Genomic DNA, 22,111 nt, shown 5'->3' on the forward strand with positions numbered 1-22,111 from the left:
AAGTAATTTGGTTTTGTAATAAAGGTGAATTATGTGGGAGTGTTCTTAGACATGTTTCATAGATATCGGTCGAGCCATTTAAGAGTTGTGGTGTTTGAAATTCATTTTTTCTTTCACTGTTTATCAACGGTATATTGAAATCCATCACTAACAGCATTCAGCAACAATCAAAAGATTTTCATTCCCTCACCTCATACTTCCTCTTGGCAGTATCGACGGTATCCTCTGCATCATCAGAGCGCAGCATCTTCTCCTTATCCTTGATCCACTTGTCGAAGTCATCGCACTCCGCGAAGAAGCTGTACAGCTTGATGGCGTCTTCCAACTGCTCGCGGCGAGCGTCTGACAGCGTCAGGAGTTCGTCTGAAGTATAGAGATATATAGTTAAATGATAATCTATTATATATTAAAGTAGTATTACATAAAATCACGCATTATACAAATATGTTTGTTGTTGTTCATTTTGTTTAAAAAAATATTTGATTCTTTTGTCACTTGGCGCTTTCACAGACATTCAAGTCACATGCACAAAGACACCCAGACTTAGGACAAGCATTCGTGAATCACACAAATGCTTGTCAGAACAAATGATCGTGCTCATTACAAAAACGTTTGTTTTGGGTAGGAATCGAATCGAACTTCCGGTATAGCAGTCAGAGGTACTAACCACAATAGCACGATCATTTGTTCTGTGTCTGGGTATAATTTATTTATAATATGTATGAATTTAGAAATATATAAGTATGTTTATCAGTTGTCTAGTACTCGTAATACAGGCTTTGCTTAGTTTGAGACTAGATGGCGTTGTGTGAGAGTTGTGGGTGTGTATTTTATTCTCACCGTAGTCTTTCTGTATCTCAGCCATCCTAGTCTGCACGCTGGCGGCGCGGGCGACAGGCAGCGTGGCGCGACTGGCGCGGCGCGCGGCCGCCGGCTTGTTCCTCTTCACAGGGACCACCTGCTTCACCAGCACCGTCTTCTTCACGCGCTGCACTGTGCGGACCTTCTCCGGACGACGGACTTGGACCTGGGGGGGATTGAAGATAAGAAAATGTAAATTATGTGACGTTTTCAATAGTTAATTAATTTGGCCCCACGTTTGGGCGCCATTAGGAAAGCTAACACGGTTGGGCGCCATTAATTGACGAAAAATGAATTATTGAGTACTTTGAATTTTGATGAACATAATAGTAACTTATTTTTTCATAACAAATATATTTTTTTTTATCTTGTACCAACTAATTGTAAAATTTAATAAAAAAAAACTTGAACATCAAATTCAAATATTAAGTTGAACTTCTTGCTGTGACAAATGCAATTCGACGAATCTCCTATTTCACACACTCAAATTACCAAAAAACACCACACAAAACATCCTATCCACCAAAAAACCCGCCAATCAAAACTGAAACTTACCGGCACGACTCTAGGTTCAATTTCGCGCACATAGTTAGCGGGCACGAAGCCATCAGTCCTGTCTGCCTTCCGCACCGACCACCAGTCAGGGTTCGTCTTGTTGATGAGAAACATGACCTCGCCTTTCTGCATCGATATGCCCTGCCCTGTGAAGGCGTATAGGGCTTTCACCTGCAGACAAAACCAGATTTAAAATATAGGAAAATGATTCGACTTCCAAATAAAAAAATGTTATCCCCACTAATATTATAAAGGCGAAAGTAACTCTGTCTGTCTGTTACGCTTTCACGTCTAAACCACTGAACTGATTTTAAAGAAATTTGGTACAGATATATATGCAACTGGTATACTATTGAGCTAAACTTGGTGTAAATTTTATAGTAATTTTAAAAGAATCAATAAAAGAATTTCCTCTTTTTGCAATCTTGGAAAACTAATCACTATTTTTTAAACTAACTGACAGATTAGAAACCGATTTTCATTATTACATGGTCGATTTTTAATCGCCAGACAACTTTTATCTGACGAATATTCGACGTCTCGTTGTCCTTACTTTACACCAGTCCCCCCTCCTCCCTACCATATACCTGCGGCACACTCCTCTCCTCGGTGACGGTCCTGTGCTCCAGCCTCTCCACCGGCTCCTCCTCCCACACCTCGGTGGGCACCAGCCTCGACTCGTTCACCCACTCCTCTTCTTCTATAGCAGGAGATGACTCTACTTCTGTGGGAAGCTGTAAGAGAGAGAGAGAGAGGTTAATATAGGTGGCAGAGTCTGTGATTATACTATGAGAGAAACTAGTCGTCCCACAGTCAAACTGTTTAAATGGTTTTGTAGAACATATAAAGTCATCATCGGTTAGGCTTTTCCCAACTATGTTGGGGTTCGCTTCTAGTCTAACCGGATACAGCTGAGTACCAGAGTTTTACAAGGAGCGACTGCCTATCTGACCTCCTCAACCCAGTTACAGACAATATGATGCTTCTTAGTTAGACTGGTGGTCAGACTTTCAAGTTTCTGACTACCTGTTACGACTGTCAAAGATGTATGAATAACAGCCGGGACTCACAATTTAACGTGCCTTTCGAAACATGCAGGAACTCGTTATGACAAAGATGGTCACCCATTTACGGACCAACCGCGACAAGCATAGCTTAACCTGTGATCGATTCACTTATGTGGTTATGGCTTAGCCACGAGCTCCTCCCGTTAACCGTAGCTGTAGCCACAAATTAAAGCGATAACATTGCCGTTTAGCGTTAGGCGATAGCTAAGTAGCGTCAAAAAATTAACGCAATAATTATTGTGCTAATGGCATTGACGTTAACCACTAGTGTTGGCCTGAGAAATAAATGTCTTAAACCAAAAAAATATAGAAATGAAATCATTTTTTCTGTAAGTAGGATATATCATCACTTTTACATGTCATTTTTTTGAGAACGCTGGAGTCGACATTTCCTATCTGACTACCCTGAGAAGAAATGTCGAAACAAACTCAGGGGTCACAGTCTCTTTTGAAGTCCAGACAATTTAAATGTTTAAAATAATGCACGGTATTTCTTTGGACTAGCCTTTTGAGGGTTAAAAATAGTTGGAGACGTCCTAGGATGATGATGTACCCTGTAAAATAAATAAATAAATGCGGACAACATCACATACATTGTTCTGAACCCAAAGTAAGTTGCTAAAGCACTTGTGTTATGGAATTCAGATACAACGAAGGTACCACATACCACATATACTAATAATTGATTGATTCATTGATGTATCCTGTACACGTACCTGTAACGAGGTGATCCCTGCCTGCGTGAGCCTGTCCGCGTGCGCGGCGAGGCTGGCCAGCTCCGCGCTGTAGGCGCGCACCTGCTCGTGCGTGTCGCGGTGTCGCGCCAGCAGCGCGCCCGCCGCCGGCGCGTCCAGCCCGCAGTCGGACGTCGCGACTAGCGGACGCTTCTCCTTCATCCAGGACTCGGATTCGTTCGCGTCGCCGTAGAACTGTACAAGGAATATAGTGTAACCACGTAAGCCCACTGTGTGCGATGTATCGCGAGTTTCCACGAATGCTTGTAAAGGCATGTATGTTACGTAGATTTTTACGTAAATGGTAGGGTAAGGATCGAAAGAAACAAAAGGACACTTTATGCGAAGACATTAAAATAAAAGTACTTTTACGAATTTTTAAGGCTGCCCGTGACCATCTCGTAAAATCCGTACCGCACCTCGTGAAATCTAAAATTGAACCGAGATAAGATTCGTAAAAGTAGTTTTATTTCAATATACAAGGTATAGTTTTTGAATTAACTTCAGCAGTAGATAGAGAAAACGGGTTCAGAAAGATCCACTTCAGTTTTAGACAATTTAAATGACAATTTTTTTTTAACAAACGACTCCCGCAGTAATGTATTAAATTTTTGCGTCGCAAGAGATTTTACGAACATACAAATTACATGCACATTGACACCTAGACTCAGAACAAGTATTCGTGGAAGTACGCGGGGATTGAACCCGCGAGACGACACGCACTGTGGATTTGGCGTGGTAGATATAGAATAGTAATTGGGTATTTTTTTAGCGATAGGGTAGCTTTTAAGGGTGAACATTCCAAAATCTTAGTCTGGCTACACTGGGCGATACATAGCTACAAACATATTAATTTATTTTAATTTAATTACACGTAATTGAACACACTTTTTTATTCTACAACATAGTTGATCCCTAGTTAAACGAATTATCCTTATACCTCCACACAACTCTTTTATCATCGACTACTTATGACTTTTGCCCAGCAGTGGGTTTACCTGGTGGGCTTCAGCGGCATCAGCTAGCTGCTTCTCGCGGGCCGCAGCCAGCTCCCGCAGTATCGCCCACTGCTTGTTCAGAGATGTTAGACGACGCTCTATTTCAGCGCTCTTCGGGTGTTTCGCATCGATTAGGCTGAAAAGGAGATAAATATTACAATCTATACTAATATAAAGAGATAAAGTTTGTGAGTTTGTAAAGATGTAGGGAGTGATCTCAAGAACAACTAAAATCAATTTTGATTTATTATGATATATTTTTACTGATAGAAAACCAAGTTGTTTGCGTGTGTAAATTAAAACGTCATCAATATAAGTATATTTAAAAGTAATTTTTGAAATGCATTAATAAAATAAGTTTATCAATGAACAGGCGATGGTTTTGATGCTTAAAAAAAATCCTTGGCCTTGGAGAAAATAAAAAAAATCGGCATTTTGAAAGAAGAGGCGATTTGTTTATAATTTATTTTAGGAAAATTGTGGATCACATAAACGGGGAACGAACCTGCGACACGTCGCGCATTTGGTGCGGTGACCTCAACCACTCGGCTATCCGTGCAGTCTTTTCTAATCTATCTTGAATCAATGGATTTTGATATTCCTTTTTTTTATATAGATTATGTAGTGTCCCTTACCCCTGTCCCTTGGCCCTGTGCGGCTGTGCGAGCTGCTCCCTGGCCCGCAGCTCGTGCAGCAGGGCGGTGTGCTTCTGCCGCAGCGCCAGGACCGCGCGCAACTCCTTGGCGGCCACCTCCGTGCGGCAGATACGCTGCTTCTCGGTCACCCAGCCTGATATAAGTATGGTATTCATAGCATCATCATCATCCTAGCCTTTTCCCAACTATGTTAGGGTCGGCTTCCAGCCTAACTGAATTAAAATATAAGAATCCCTCGCTGTTCGTTAATCTCGCTAAAACTTGAGAACGATTAAACCGATTGGGCTAATTTTTTTTTGTATATTGTTAAAATTTACAAAAAGTTTTGACACTAATAAAAATAATTTAATGGAGGGATTTCAAGGGTATATTTTATCCTGGCATTGCAACGGAAACGGGAACCTAAAAGGAGTCGCGGGCAAAGGTTATTTCATAATAAAATCAAAAATTAATAAACGCCTGACAATAAAATCTTTCGCTCCGGGTGCAACCAGACACAATCATCAATCTTTAAACACACTTCTTTCAGCGATGGGGATCAAAAAACATTTTTTTTTCCATTCATTTTTTGATCAGTTAAATAATTTAAATAAGATTAGTTAAGTATTTTTGCCTTTTTCATGAAGTCAAAAAACAATAACACAATAATATTGTCATACCTTCTTCCTCATCGTGATCCTCCAAGAACTGGTACAAGTTCCTCGCGTCTTCCAGTCTTGCCTTACGGTCCTTCGCGGCGGCCACCAAGCTGTATGGAGCAGAATTATTTATTTATAAACATGGTAGAGGATGTGCAGATGGTACGGTGGAAGATGGGCGTAATTAGGTGCTGTCCAATAGAATTTGACCTCACAAAAGTCCCTTTGAAAGTCAGATTTCTATATCCCATTCTCACACCAATTTTTCTATGAAATGAAATTCTAAAACTGCAAAAATATAGTCACTTTATAGGAAATTATATTTTTAAGCTGTTTGGGGTTGAAACGCCCGGTACACGTAGACCAAATCTTTATAAAGTATCGAAATCACGACCTCTGCTATAGCAGTCAGGGCTACTATCCACTAGACCATAGGCCTGTTAATATATCCTTGATATTGACGCAATCCTATTATACCTTAAGGCTCGCAGGAGATTCTTCCACTCTTACGATCCTTACCTATCATAGTCATGCTCCAGCATCTCCAGCTGCCCCTCAAGCTGCTGCTTGGGCTGTGCCCCCCCCTCAGCGGCGGCTCCCTGCCGCAGCAGCCGCCGGATGCTGTCGTGCACGGCGCCCAGCTGCAACTCCTGCAGGGCGTGAGCCTGCAGCAGACGCTCCACATCCACCAGGTGGCGGCCGACGTCTTCAGATTGGAATTGGGCCTAGGGAGAAAGAAAATCATTAGTTAATTAGCTGTAACCACGCCGATTCTGTCCGGCTATTCAAATAGAAAACGATCCCACGGGAACATAAAATGGGTGTAAAAAATTTGTGTACCAAGTTTCTTCTAAATCCATTCAGTGGTTTTTGCGTGAAAAGGGAAAACATTCAGACATACACTCAGACGCTACTACAGACTCAGGACAAGCGTTCGCGGATCACACAAACGCTTGTCCTACGCGAGTGTCGAAACAGCGACACGTCGCACATAGCTAATTTATCACCCAACTACAAAGCAACGTTGTGCCTTCATTTCACGTACAAAAAAAGCGACTTAGTAGCTATCTTGAATAATAAAATATTGAATTATCGATTGACAAATAAATTTATGAAAAAACCGGAACTCACAGCACCCTTGTTTTTTGCTACCATCATCATCATCATCATTATCTCATCATCAGCCTCTAGCTGTCCACAGCTGGATATTGGCCTCTCAATACATTTTTACATCTCCAATTTTTGTTATACGTATGAATTTTGAAGGTGATAAAGCAGGGACCGGCCGGATACTCATTGAAAGGGTTTTTGAAGGGGTTTTTTTAAGCGCTTCAAGAAAAAACCCTATGACATATGTTACACCTTCGAACGGATTACTGTAACCCTGTTCCGAACAGGTTACCCTTTACTACCCTGTAACACTGTAACAGGGTAACCCACTCCAACCTAAGACAATGCAATATGCACTCTTTATCATAGACATTAGTTTGAAAATAGTATAACCACGAGCGCACGTGACATCTTACCGCCCAGCGGCGCCATTGTTGCATTTACCGAGCGACTTGTAAACATGGAATAAAAATCATTGTGGATATGATCTTACAGTTTAATTTTGCTTGTCGCACTTTTCAAACGTTGTGATATATATTTTTCGTGTCTATACTTGTAGACCAGGGTCGATAATTTTTAAAACCAAAAAATAAAATAGTAGGATGAAACCCATTAGAAAAGGAGGGGAATATTATAAAAATAAAAGGAAAAATAATTTACGGGTGATCTGAGGTCGGGAAGGGGGTGGGAGTGACGTTTGAAGAGTAAAAAACGGTTTTTATCGATTTCCGGCAAAACTAAAATTCGTATCGAAAAAAGTCAAATGGCAAAGTTCTAAAAGAAAAGATCTAAAACTTTTGTGTTTACATTTTTTTCACATAACCTCAAAATTTATGTGAAAAATCTAAAAAACCAAGATTGTGGTTTTTTATTTTTATCTTTTACAAAAATTTATTTTTGTAACGAAATTTGGTGAAAACTTACTTTTTTGTGTCCCAAATACGCTGTAATTTATTTGATTAAAAATATTTATTTTTTCACCTTATTTTGAATTAATATAAAAAAACACTAATTTTCAAATCTAAAAATTCATTCTTAAAATTCACCCGTCAAATCTTCTCAGAAAATGCAAAAAATGAAAAAAACTTGTATTCGATTTTTTTTTAAATTATTATAAATAATTTCATCTAAAAAATTTGATCTCATTTTGTGTTCAATAGACCAATAATCGAGGAAGGTTTTAGGCTAGGTATATAAAATTACGCTGCAACTAATAGGAGCGAAGATTTAATGGAAAATGTGGCAAATACGGGGAAAAATATTAATCTTCGAGGGCTTTCGTTCAAAAATTCCTAACTTATATCTTCTAACCACGCGGACGAAGTCGCGGGCAACAGCTAGTTACCTATATGACGTTTCGCGCGTAGGTAGTTTGTCCGAGAGTCGCGACGCGTCGGCGATAGAAGAAAATCAGCTGTAGTCTTAGTAAAGCAATGAGGGGCCGCTAGGGTGCAAGTATGCAGCTCAAGTTTAGTGGGTAATTCAGGGTAACACGAATAAAAGCCTTTCGTGAAGGTAACCACTTCAAAGGGTTAAGTTATTGAAGGGGTTAACCCCTTCACGTGGTTACCATAATGAAGGTGTTAACCATTTCGCTGGGTTTCGAGGATGTAACTCGAACAAAAGGTAACACTGCGATATGAGTTACCCCGTGTACGGGTTACCCTGTCAAACGGCTTAACTCTAAAGTGGGGTTGTCCGGTCCCTGTGATAAAGACATCAACACCCAGTTTAACCCACCTTCATCTCCACGAGCGTCTGCCCCACGGTGTCCGCCTCCCGCAGCAGCGCCATCAGATGCGCCAGCTTGCTGAGCGAGCTGCGATGCCGCTCCAGCAGGTCGAGCAGCTCGCGCCAGCGCGCCAGCACCGCCTGCTCCGTGCGGGACACGGCCTCAGCCCCGTGGTACTTCTCCCGGACCAGTTCTGCTGCCATCGCCGATAGGTCTTCGAAGCGTTCCGTTCTAGAAGTTAAATTAATATAATACACTTTAAAAAAATAATAAAACAAGCCCGAAAATTAAAAAACACGAGGAAAATATATCTAACATATTTCATATCTTCCCAACTATGATGATCCCGATCCCGCCGCGTCGGGTCATGATTAAGGACTCCGGTTGGGTCCGAAACTAGTCGGGCGATCCCGATACATACGCGTGAGTAAACAGCTTTTTTTTAAAGAAGAAGAATTAATATAAATAAATAAATAATAATAAATGCGGACAACATCACATACATTGTTCTGAACCCAAAGTAAGTTACTAAAGCACTTGTGTTATGGAATTCAGATACAACGAAGGTACCACAAACACCCAGACCCGAAACAATGTAGAAATGTGAATTTTTACATTGACCCGACCGGGGATCGAACCCGGGACCTCAGAGCTGGCGACACCTTGAAACCGGTGCGTACGCCACTCGACCACGGAGGTCGTCAATATAGTTTCTAAGGTTTACGCGAACGTTAGACATTGAAATTGTATATTTTAGTTCCCGACGTTTCGACACCTTTGCAGGTATCATGGTCACAGCCAGACTAAAATCTAAAATTAAACCGCGATAAAAGCCGTAAATGTAGTTTTATTTCAAGAAGAATTAAATTAAAGAAGAATTATTTATTTATTTATTATTTTATAAGCAGGCAGGCAGTTGAGACAACTGATAGATGCCTGTTCTCCTATAGCTTTAATTAAAATAACTAACTCATTATATAAATATTCACCTGGCTAGGATGTCAGCGGATATAGCCTCATGTTTCTTGACGGTGGCATCAACTTGAGCCAGGTTGGAGCCGTACCGAGGGTCCGAGAGGACTTGGATCATCTCCTTTAAGTAGCCCTTACGGAGAACCGACTGAAAAAAAGAGGGATCATGTATTATGTTTGCAAAGCAAGGCAAAATGTCGTGTTGGTCTTGCGGTTTCATGAATAGACTTGTAAGTGCAAGCTGCAGGTTCAATTTCAACGCAGGCAAAGTGACAATGTGAGCTTTTCGAACAGATATATATGTCTTTTCTTAATTATTCAAAGACACCGCTGACTAAATGGGAAGGAAAACATCGTGAGGAAACCTGGATTACAAATATGTATTGGAATCTGAAATCGTCCGCAGTGAGCTGGCGTGGTGTATGTATACTCAAAAAATCCTTATTCGGGGTCCGTGCCCAGCAGTGGGACGTATATAAGCTGCTATTATGTAAGGCAGCACTAATTGAAAAAGTTAACACATTATGACAAGTAGTTTTAAATTTGTATTTCGTCATCTGTCCAATCTATTTCGGACTATGTTGGGGTCTGCTTCTATAACCGAATGCAGTAAAATTTTGCATTTACGCTGTATAACACGTTGTTATAACTAGCCTGTCCCTCAATTATGCTATTCTGTGCTCGACAGGGTCCAAAATTGTGTCTGTATTACAACCCCCCAGCTAAAGTATAATTAACAATGTACATTTTAGAACAGAATAGAGACACTGATTATATTTTCGATCTGACTTTCAAACTGTCGGTACTGCATTGGAAAACAATGTCCCTATTAGCCGATACTTAACATACATGTTTTTAAACTAAGTTTATTGATAGAGTACTCACTTTTGTGTTAAATTTGTAGTTGAGTTGTTCCAATCGTTGTTGTCTTAGCAATTCTGTTCTCAATGCGATCTCACGAGCATGCTCCGCCTGTTAAATGAGGAATGAATGCACACTTATTGTAGAAAAATACATGAACTTTACAAGGTAAGTGTGGAAAAGAAATATTTTTAAAGGGGGAAATGAAACTAACTTCAAAAAGAGTCTGATTTTTTGGATAAAGTTTAATTTTTGAGATTTAACTTCTGAGATATTCATTCCTTTGGGCAAATACAAAATAATAAATAACTTCTAAGGTAAAAAAAACATCCTGCGAACACTATTTAACCACCATTCATTTATACACTGTGATTTTTAAGTCGTCTTACAAAAGCAGCCCAGTTCATGTATCCAATGACTAGAACACGTTCATGATAAAAAATAGGTATTTATGAGATTTGAATAAATTTAAAATGCCATTTTAATTCAATATTATGATGCAATTTGTAGATTTTTAGAAACACAGCTCTGTTGCGAGCGCGGTCCGAGCCTTGTAACAATGGTGAGGGGCGCGGGCGGCGGCGTTTTTATCATTTTTAAGAGCATATTTCAGATTTCTCTTGTTTAATTTTTCTTCGTAATTATTATCTTAGTTGATGATAAAAAAAAAAATTGTGCCTAGGGGTACTTTACGTCGGATACATGAAATGGGGCGCTTTTGTAAGACGACTAAAAAATCACGGTGTATAAAACAAAGAATAAAAATCATCACATTTCTATGTTGCTTCGGTCAGGATATGACCGATAATTCCAATAACATTTGAGACCTACTAGTAAAAGACTAATTGAATAACGATTAGCATTTGTAATTCACGATTTCTCTATGTAAAAAACTCCCTTCACACTCACACACAGTATATACACACAGTCATATGTCACACACAGTATATGGCACATGAACGTCAAACAATTTATTTATACAATACTAGCTGTCCCGGCGAACTACGTTCCGCCTAACAGTCGATGATAACAATGCAGATGTTTTTTTTTCGCAACTTTTTCATATTTCTTCGTCGTTTAAACCTTCCAAGGGTGCTACGAATATTTTAAGACCAAGATAAGCCAAATCAGTTCAGCCGTTCTCGAGTTTTACCGAGACTAACAAACAGCAATTTATTTTTATATATGATGAAAGAAGAAGAAAGATTAAAATCTAAAGTGTCTGTCTGTCGGTCAGTCTCCTATTGAAGCTATCGCTCGTTTAGCAGACTATGCTCCTATTCTATTATATTCTCATGGTACCTGTTCCAGCTGCTGCCAGGCCCTCTCCAGGTCCTGCGGCAGCTGCCCCTCCAGCGGGCTCCAGGCTTCACCTGTGAGGCTCTTCTGCATGGTGTTGATGTCGAAGTATAGAGCTTCGATCTCTGAACGTTCCTTGTATCTAGAAGAATACAAATTGCTTCAGCCAAACGCGAGATAATGGCGGACAAACATACATACATACAAACTGAGAACTTCTTTAAGTCGCTTAAAAATTATATAATTGACTAACTGTTGAGCGGGACGATGTAACTATGGTTTATATCGTGGCGCCCACTTGAGGGTAGCAATATCAAGTGTTAGTTTTTTGCTGATCCCAAGTAAAATTATATTAAGAATTTCATCTTTCCTTTAGCGTTACGTTTGGCGGTGGAAGTATTCCACCTCTAGCGTAGAGCACAGTTCTGAGGGTTTGCGCCAGGAGAGGCAAGAGACTCCAACTTCAGACTTTGGCGCCCCCCAGAATTTGTCGTCCTGGGCCATCGCCCCATCCCCCCCCCCTAACGCCAGCACTGTCAGTGTATAAGTTACTTATCGCTGTCCTTGTAACATATTTTCTTACTGTACTGTTGATATTAAGAATAGCATGTTGGTATAACTATCTGTCATAAATCCATCCTCAATAAATGGGCAACCTAATACTGGAAGAATATTCAAATGGGACCAGTATTATCTGAGAAAAAAAACGACTCCCGCAGTAAGGATTTAAATCCTTACATCGCGAGGGGTTTCAATAAGATTCAAGTCACACGCACAAAGACACCCAGACTCAGGACAAGCATTCGTGGATCACACAAACACTTGTCCTACGGGGATCGAACTAACACGTCGCGCAGTTGGTTTGGCGTGGTGACCTCAGCCACTCTGCTACCCTTGCAGCTAAACTAATCTATACTAATATATAAAGCTGAAGAGTTTGTTTGTTTGTTTGAACGCGTTAATCTCAGGAACTACTGATCCAAATTGAAAAATTCTTTTGGTTTGAATAGACCATTCATCGAGGAAGGTTTTAGGCTATAAACCATCACGCTGCGACTTATAGGAGCGAAGATACAATGGAAAATGTGAAAAAAACAGGGCAGGTATAAATAATAACTTATATCTTCTACCCACGGGGACGAAGTCGCGGGCACCAGCTAGTATATTCTACTCACTTAGGTGGTTTCTCAACCGTCCTATATTGTTTAAAAGCCAGTAGTAGCCGTTGGATGCCGTCTAGCGAGTTGGGAAGGTCGCGACCGTTCAGCTCCTGTATCTTCAACAGAATCCACTCCAGAAGCGCGCTGAACAACTTGCTGTACTCGCCTTTGCGGTCATCGCAATCCATCATTTGACCGATGATCTGTGTTAGAAGATTTTGAGTCAAAATTTGAATGATATTCATTTTAAGTGTACTTTTATTTGAACTAATTAGTATGTTAGTTTTAGTTTGATAAGAGATATCTAATAATATGGTTTCGTTGTTTGGTAAATAAAACTAATGAGATTTAGTAATTTTCTTATTGGAAAGAGGAACGGTATCTCCAAAATGGCTCGACCGATTCGTATGTTGTATACATAATTGGTAGGTCTGAGAACAGGACATCTATTTTTCATGGACCTATTTTTTGTCTCTAGAACTAAAAAAACAACATTTGCTGGGACAGCTACATATATTTTACTATAAACAATCAATGTTCCCACGTTTTTATACACTCACTTTTCTTTTTATTTTTGTAACTCAATCTTGGGGCACTTCCCGATAAGCTAGCAGGCTGTCATTTTTAGGGTAGCTTCAAACCCGATGATTGCAATTTACAACTATAAAAACGGTTGGATCGATTTTGATAAAATTTTAATGGAGTGACATTTAAAAAAGTGGGTTTTTAGATTCTTTTAATTTACTAATCATTAACATATTTTCTGTACTTTACTGTGTAACAGTACTCACGTTAGCGATCCTCCTGCCGCTCTTCTGTTCGTTCTTCATCCTCGCGAAGGTGTGGTAGTAGGACGCCACGTACGTCATCACCGACTTCTCATCTGGTCGGCTGGTATCAACATCTGCATGGAAACAAGGTTTTATATGAATTAATATTGAATCTGATTGGTGATTAATGGAGGTCGTGGATTCAATTCCCACCCAGGACAAATGTTTGTGTGATGAACATGATCATTTGTTCTGTATCCGGGCTAATGGGTCTAGTGGCTCGATTTTCGACCAGGATAAGTTAGTGTGATGAGCACGATCATTTGTTCTGTGTCTGGGTGTAATTTGTCTATATTATGTGTCATCATCATTCCCCTGCCCTTATCCCAATTATTTTATTTGGGGTCGGTGCAACATGTCATCTTCTTCCATACCTTCCTATCGGCCGTCATCTCATTATGTGTGTATTTATAAACATATAAGTATGTTTATCACTTGTCTAGTACTCATAATATAAGCTTTGCTTAGTTTGAGACTAGATGGCGTTGTGCGAAAATTGTGGAATAGTTGTGTGAATTGCACTTGCTAGAAATTTGTACTGGTAAGAAACGTAACACGAGATTTTAAGTCACTGTACCCATCATATTTTGTTTATGAGTTAAAAGAAAAAATGCGTATGCGTAAAGATATAGAAAAGGTCCTTACCCTCAGCGTCCAGCAGGCGCGGGATGCCGAGGTGCTTGTGGGCAACGTCGAAGGCGTGGTTGAGGGTTTCCACGTGGTCTGCAGCGGGCAGCTCCGACCAACGGAACAGGTCCGGTCTGGAGACAAAATATTACATCATTATGTATTTTGAAATAGGTAAAAGTCGCTTGCCGCCTATGCTAAGAGGGATGTTATAAGTTTGACGTGTCTATCTGTCTTTCTGTTGCTCCCGAACAGATTGAGCGATTATTTTTTTATAATGTGATAAATAAATGAATAATTTATTGGTAACAATATCTAATGTTTACAACTTAAAACTATATAACACTTACTATGAATACAATAATTTACATTATTTACAGGAGGCTGGCAGCATTGCTATGCTGAGTGCCAATGCTAATTTTTTGAGCAAAATACACTGATCATGGGTAGAGTCGACCAAACGCTTTGCTGAACGTTCCAACCACAAAAGGCCCAAAAATAAGTGAATTATGACAGAAGTGCAAGTTTGTCAAAAATAGCTTCACCCGTTCAAGTTTTTAAAATAATTTTTTATCTGTTTTTTTAATCTTATCTTCTCAAATATAAATTAGGCCTCCCCAATTGCCATCGAAATCTATCTTCGGCTGCTCGCATCCAGCTTCTGACATGTAATTGGTGAGGCCTTTGTAATATGGACTGATGATTACAATGATGATGTGGAAATATAAGTTACCTGTGAGCATGTATGAGCGCATTGAACCCGAGTCCAGATCGCCAGGAGTCGGTGAAGTTGTGGATGTGGACCCCGTGGTAGCCGCTGGTCTTGCGCTGACACCACAGCAGGAGAGCATCCTTAGCCGACTTCTTTTCTGATGATTCATTCTCTTCATCCTGGGAGCAAAATAAATAAAATTAATTTAATTAATAATAAATAATTTTGAATGGTGTTTTGTTTAATTCACTTTTATATATGTAGATAGTGTTTTTAGATCCCACTGCGGGGCTAAAGTCCCCAGAGCTCTCTATATTTCGCAATTTCTGGCCATCACTTTAGTAGCGGAGGACCTCGGCAACGAGAATACGTCAAAAACAATGCTTCTAGTTATCATAGAATTACATAATGGTATAGAATAGAAAAAAACATTTAATTATGTCTTCTTTACTCAATTCCGGTGCAGTCTTTCTCTCATCCCCTCCCCCCCCCCAAAATGCTTGTTTCAAACTCCGAAACATTATGAAAAAACTATTTTGGACTTCAAAAAAGACCGCGACCCCTGAGTTTGTTTCGACATTCCTTCTCATGGTAGTCAGACAGGAAATGTCGACTCCAGCGTTCTTAGTGATGATATATCATATTTGCAGTATAAATGATTTCATTTCATTTCCGATTTATAGCGGGCAGACCCGCGGGTGACAGCTTGTATACAATTATACTCACCACATCAATCTCAATCTCTTGAATCTGGAACCTCAGAATGATGGTCCATATGAGACCGAGGATGAGGCGAGGGTTGCCGTCCACGATGTCCTCAGCTCCTATAGACTCCAGACGGACCTGTAGGCAACAGAAACATTGTTAGATAAATATAAAATGCACATTTATACTGGTTTATTTTTGAAAACCAGCCAAATTTTAACAGTACGACCTTAAGGAGCTCGTGGCTAAGCTATAACCGCATAAGTGATGCGATCACAGGTTAAGCTATGTTTGACGCGGTTGGTCCGTAGATGGGTGACCATCTTTGTCATAACGAGTTCCTCCGTGTTTCGGAAGGCACGTTAAATTGTGGGTCCCGGCTGTTATTTCTACATCTTTGATAGTCGTTACAGGTAGTCAGAAGCTTGAAAAGTCTGACAACCAGTCTAACCAAAGAGTATCGTGTTGCCCAGGTAACTGGGTTGAGGAGGTCAGATAGGCAGTCACTCCTTGTAAAACACTGGTACTTAGCTGAAACCGGTTAGACTGGTAGCCGACCCCAACATAGTTGGGAAAAGGCTAGGCCGATGATGACCTTAAGAGAGAAATAAGTCCTACTATCCTACTAATATTATAAACGCGAAAGTTTGTATGTATGGATGTTTGTTCCTCTTTCACGCAAAAACCACTGAACGGATTTAGACGAAACTTGGTACACATATAGTTTATAACCAGGATTAAGATATAGGATAGTTTTTATCCCGATTTGATGTTGCCCTGGGATCATTTTCGCCACAGCTTGGAAGGTCAATATTATTAATACTGTCAAATAACTCAAACTAGGTGTTACATGACTTGCTCCCAATGTCAGTATATTATCTTATCTGATAATAAGTCGACACTGTTTGCTACAATTTTATAAATGTTATAGATGTAAAAGATAAATTATTTGAAAACTTCCGTATTAATCATTTAGTTTTGAAAAGTAAATGCATTTAATACGCAAACATATTTAAATCTATGTGCTAATATATAAAGTTGAAGAGTTTGTTTGTTTGAACGCGCTAATCTCAGGAACTACTGGTCCAAATTGAAAAATTCTTTTTGTGTTGAATAGACCATTTATCGAGGAAGGCTTTAGGCTATAAACCATCACGCTGCGACTAATAGGAGCAAAGATACAATGGAAAATGTGAAAAAAACAGGGCAGGTATAAATCATAACTTATATCTTCTACCCACGGGGACGAAGTCGCGGGCAACAGCTAGTTTGTGATAGAAATAAAATACGTTTTCAATATTTGTGTCCTGTTGATCTAGTGGTTAGTGGCCCTGAATGTAATACGAGGTCGTGGGCTTGATTCCCACCCAGGACAAATGTTTGTGCAATGAGCACGATAATTTGTTCTGTGTCTGAGTGTAATTCATCTATATTATGTATGTATTTAGAAATATATAAGTATGTTTATCAGTTCTCTAGTACTCGTAATACAAGCTTTGCTTAGTTTGAGGCTAGATGGCGTTGTGTGAAAGTTCTGAAGAACTAGACAGATTTATATTATTGGATTTAGTCAATTAATATCCTTTTGATAATGTACTTATCAAGTTGAAGCATAAAGACAGCTGACAATTTGCATGATACCATAGACTCACATAGAATTGTAAACACGCTCGGGTTTGCAAGAAGCCCTGCAGTATTTTAAATGGCTTCCCCACTCTAAGTATGTGGGTTCATTCGATTTCTTTGCAATCAAATTATAATGTACTAGCTGTTGCCCACGGCTTCGTCCGCGTTTAGATCGGTTGTATCGCGTTTCCAAGAGAACTCTTCAAAAGTCCGGGATAAGAACTATCCTATGTTTTTTTTAAGGTCACCTCTGTCTCTGAACCAAATTTCATTACAATCAATTCAGTGGTTTAGACGTGAAAGCGTAACAGACAGGTAGACAGACAGAGTTACTTTCGCATTTATAATATTAGTAGGGATTATTAGGGACTAGCTGTTGCCCGCGACTCCGTCCGCGTGGACTTTAGTTTAAAACGCGGTGATTACCGTTTCCGTGGGAATGCCGGGATAAATTGTACAGTACATTAGTATAATTAAAAACCGTTAAGCTTTGAATTTGAAGGGCGACCATTTTTTAACACGTTTTTATTAAGCATCTTTGGTAACGATTTAAGAAAACCTTGAAATCCTAATTTGATTCACTTCTCTGTCTTTGACTAGCATGTAATTTTGCACACTCTCTGAGTTCTGATGACAATACTTGACTAGCTAAGAGACGTCATTACAAATCCAATATGTCGGCCTCCCCAAGATGGCGGACTGGCTGTTTGAAATCCATCCCCCATTATCTAAACTAATATTATAAAGCTGAAGAGTTTGTTTGTTTGACCGCGCTAATCTCAAGAACTACTGGTTCGAATTGAAAAAATATTTTTGTGAAAATTATTCATCTTTGAGGGCTTCCGATCTTTTAACTACGTGGACGAAGTCGCGGGAAACAGCTAGTATGGATATAAACGTACCTTTTTGTTTTTTAAACTATTAATTATTGTAATTCTTTAGCCTTTTTTTGTTAAAGCGGGGGAATCCTCATGGACACCCACTCCCTCGGGGGAAGAAACGGGTAGTGTCAGACTCTTACTGACTAAACCTGAACCGCCGTGCTACGTCATCCGCGTTTTTGTGTCGGTGTACGGCAATGCGATGCACGTAATTTTTTAACCTATTTGTACGGAACCATCAGCATCACAAATCTGACTAGCACTTGGCAGCTTTTTAATACTTTTACTAGCCTGCTTGGTGTATTAATTATAATCAGTCTAAATTCGATTAAAGATATTTGAGGTATTTTCATAATTACTGACAATAAATTAATCCTCTGTAATTCTATTTTTTTTATAAGATATCTCACTTATCAAAGTATTATCAAGGTCAAATGGAGTTATTTCTAAGAATTTGTGAATGAACGTTTAGATATCAAATTCTTGCCTAAAATTTGACTAGACCAACAGGTCTAGTGGTTAGTGACCCTGACTGCTATACAGGAGGTCGTGGGTTCGATTCCCACCCAGGACAAATATTTGTGCGATGAGCACGATCATTTGTTCTGTGTCTGGGTGTAATTTATCTATAATATGTATGTATTTAGAACTATATAAGTATGTTTATCAGTTGTCTAGTACTCATAACACAAGCTCTGCTTAATTTGAGACTAGATGGCGTTGTGTGAATGCTGTCCAATATTATATATTCAGCTGAGCCCCGCATGTTACCTTGCGACTGTCTATCTGACAACACAACACATGTTACTGTGTCACAGTATCACATAGTAAGACTGCGTCACAACTCTGGTCACAACTCACAACTCTGGTCTGTCCATCCATCTATCACCAAGTAAACTCACCTTTGTATGTAAGAAGCTCAAACTCTTGTTGACGTTCTCAATCTTGTGGACCCGCATCCGCCCACTGTTGGGCCTGGGCAGGCGCTCTCCGCTGATGATCTCCAGCAGCTTCAGGAGCCTGCGTCCGTCGGCCAGGTCGACGAACAGATCGTCCACCTCCATTCTGGCCTGAAATGAGAAAATAGCTTAAATTTTTTGACTAAATTAATAGATTTAAAAAAAATCTAAATACCCACGTTTATTAATGTAAAATTTTATCAAATTAGGTCGATTTTTATAGATGTAAAGTGCATTGTTATCGGGTTTGAAACTACCCTCAAAATTTCAGCCTGCTAGCTTGTCGGGATGGGTCTCAAAATTGAGTTGCAAAATTCCAACCGGAACGACAAACAAACAAGCAAGTGAGTGTATAAAAACGTGGGAAAAGGAGGCCTATCCTACTATTATAAACGCGAAAGTTTGTATGTATGGATGTTTGTTCCTCTTTCACTGTCAAGTCAAAAATATTTATCTTCATTTCAGTGGGCACAGTTATATTATATTCACAGGAATATCTCGTAAATCAAGTGTTATTTATAAACAATTTTGATAATGATTGACGCCACTATTAATAAGTATACGAATCAATTAACCCCAATTATTGAATCTAATATAAACAATATTAATTTATCTAACATTCCTAGCCTTGACTGGTCATATTAGAATCATAGTATTATTTAATAGCTAATTCATAAAATAACACCAGCCTGTAACTGTCCCACTGCAGGCCTCTCATACAGAGAACGAGCATTGATCACCGCGCTTGTGAGCTGCCCCACGGTGGGACGCCATTACCGAAGCCGTGTTAAAGCCAACATTTTATAATTTTTTCTGTTATTAACTAATTACAATCTGTTAAAAATCATCTTAATCAATAATATTCGAATTAAGAAGTAATCATTTTAACCTTCATAAACGGAGTCGCGGTCAAAAGTAAGTGTTTAATAATGACAGTTATTATAGTAATGATTACACGGCATCTTCAAAGAGTTTTGATAACTACAGAAGTATTGATAAGAAATACAGGGTTCAGATGACGTCATCTGGTTACTCAATTAAATAATAAGATTATGCTTAGGACATTATTTTAGGGAATAGTGACATTCTTGAAAGATATTCTCATCATCAGCCTAGCTTTTTCAAGACTTTTGGGGTCAGCTTCCAGTCTAACCGGATGCAGCTAAGTACCAGTGTTTTACAAGGACTATCTGACCTCCTGAACCCAGTTACAACAGGCAGCACCCTCGTTCAAATTTCATGAAGCGGATTCATAATTACTTAATTAATAACGGTTTCCTCATTTATTGGGATCGCCCGTCGGCCCGGCGTCAGCTCATGATTTAGGACTCCGGTTGGGTCCGAAACTAGTCGGGCGATCCCGATAAATACGCGTGAGTAATAAATTCGTAGGGCAATAATAATAACTTGTTTAAAAAAATCGACACCCGCAGTGAGTAATTTAATCCACATACCGCGGGCGGTTTCACAAACATTCAAGTCACATGCACAAAGACACCCAGACTCAGGACAAGCATTCGTGGATCACACAAACGGGATTCAACCCGCGACGACTAGCTCAGTGTGTTTGGCGTGGTGACCTCAACCACTCGGCTATCTGTGCAGTCAAGTACATGTGCTAATAATGATATCACTATACCCATATTGGTCACCACATTACTAATGGTGACACATACTTTTAAATATATCGCAAGTGTGAAATGAGAACGTACTGTATTTGTTGTCAATTGTTATCACGTTCATTTTGCATAGAATACGAATGGCCTGTTGGTCTAGTGGTTTGTGACCCTGACTGCTATACAGAGGTCGTGGGTTCGATCCCCACTCAGGATCGTGTGATGAGTATGATCATTTGTTCTGTGTCTGGGTGTAATTTATTGATGTTTTGAATGTATTTAGAAATATATAAGTATGTTTAACACTTGTCTAGTACTAATAATACAAGCTTTGCTTAGTTTGAGACTAGATGGCGTAGTGTGAAAGATGTGAGATATTATATCGTAGATGAAAAGGTTTAAATTTACGGAAAGTCATTTCTTTTCGACAAGTGACGTGACCTTGTCTTGTCAAATCAGTTAAGTGAGTCAAACAGATTTCCAAAATATTTGATACGTATTTTTTCTATTCTATCATTAACAAATAATGAAATAGATACAGTGATTTAGAATCTCGTGTGACGTCACTTACCAGTACGCTTTTTACTAGCAAGTGATGTCACTAGCCCCCACTACCAGACTTAAGTGGTTTTATCTTCCTTACTCTTTAATGATATGCTCAATACTCAATACTCAATACTCAATACTCAATACTCAATACTCAATACTCAATACTCAATACTCAATACTCAATACTCAATACTCAATACTCAATACTCAATACTCAATACTCAATACTCAATACTCAATACTCAATACTCAATACTCAATACTCAATACTCAATACGTTTATTGCATTCCACAATGTGAACTTAGGTGGTCGGTACACAAGATACATTAGTTTTGGAGCATTGTGGGCCCCGTCGGGCATAACAAAAATAAGAATTTGGAGGAGGGCTATTAATAACATTTTCAGTTTTACAAATTAATAATAATATAGGTAAAGTATTTCTACAATTCTTATCTACATTTGGTTTTGGTATTCATATCTACATTTCTATGAATTTAAATTATATGAATAAAACAATATATGATACAAGAATATATGATAAAATGAACAATACGTAAATCAATATTTTTGGGAAATCTGTCTGACTGCAGATTTATACTATAAAAGGCCGATTTTTCAATCATCAGTTAACATCAGAGGAATAAATATGGCCGTTTGACATATTTCCTATACAAAAGCTGTCAAAACGTCAAACATATTCGTCGAATAAAAGTTATCTGGCGATTGAAAAATCGGCCCTTAGTAAAATACCCTTTTTTTTTGTGTGTAAAGCGGGGGAATCGTCATGGACACAGACTCCCTCGGGGGAGGAAATTGGTAGTGTCAGACTCTTACTGACTAAACCTGAACCGCCGTGCTATGTCATCCGCGTTTTTGTGTCGGTGTATGGCAATGCGTTGCAATCCTTCATACGCAAGTAAAATAACCTATTCTGGGATCGTTTAAAAATTAAATATGGCCTC

General features: G+C 39.2%; 1 protein-coding gene across 5 annotated transcripts in view; it reads right to left on the reverse strand.

The window, feature by feature from the left end:
- LOC113507246 (spectrin beta chain, non-erythrocytic 1) overlaps nt 1-22,111 on the reverse strand; it is a 94,681-nt gene that overhangs the window by 57,996 nt on the left and 14,574 nt on the right. For all 5 annotated transcript variants that reach the window (XM_026890125.1, XM_026890121.1, XM_026890126.1 and 2 more), the window contains exons 4-22: nt 18,927-19,094; nt 15,539-15,655; nt 14,834-14,991; nt 14,119-14,234; nt 13,435-13,547; nt 12,659-12,846; nt 11,487-11,625; nt 10,209-10,295; nt 9,341-9,471; nt 8,360-8,582; nt 6,029-6,234; nt 5,531-5,619; nt 4,851-5,004; nt 4,216-4,351; nt 3,200-3,412; nt 2,004-2,150; nt 1,417-1,587; nt 841-1,027; nt 191-363 (exon numbers count right to left, since the gene is read on the reverse strand). In XM_026890125.1, the coding sequence (XP_026745926.1) occupies nt 191-363; nt 841-1,027; nt 1,417-1,587; nt 2,004-2,150; nt 3,200-3,412; nt 4,216-4,351; nt 4,851-5,004; nt 5,531-5,619; nt 6,029-6,234; nt 8,360-8,582; nt 9,341-9,471; nt 10,209-10,295; nt 11,487-11,625; nt 12,659-12,846; nt 13,435-13,547; nt 14,119-14,234; nt 14,834-14,991; nt 15,539-15,655; nt 18,927-19,094 (2,916 nt within the window). The remainder of the gene's footprint in view (nt 1-190; nt 364-840; nt 1,028-1,416; nt 1,588-2,003; nt 2,151-3,199; nt 3,413-4,215; nt 4,352-4,850; nt 5,005-5,530; nt 5,620-6,028; nt 6,235-8,359; nt 8,583-9,340; nt 9,472-10,208; nt 10,296-11,486; nt 11,626-12,658; nt 12,847-13,434; nt 13,548-14,118; nt 14,235-14,833; nt 14,992-15,538; nt 15,656-18,926; nt 19,095-22,111) is intronic.

This window comes from Trichoplusia ni, unplaced genomic scaffold (genome assembly GCF_003590095.1).
Source record: "Trichoplusia ni isolate ovarian cell line Hi5 unplaced genomic scaffold, tn1 tig00001227, whole genome shotgun sequence".
Lineage (NCBI taxonomy): Eukaryota > Metazoa > Arthropoda > Insecta > Lepidoptera > Noctuidae > Trichoplusia > Trichoplusia ni.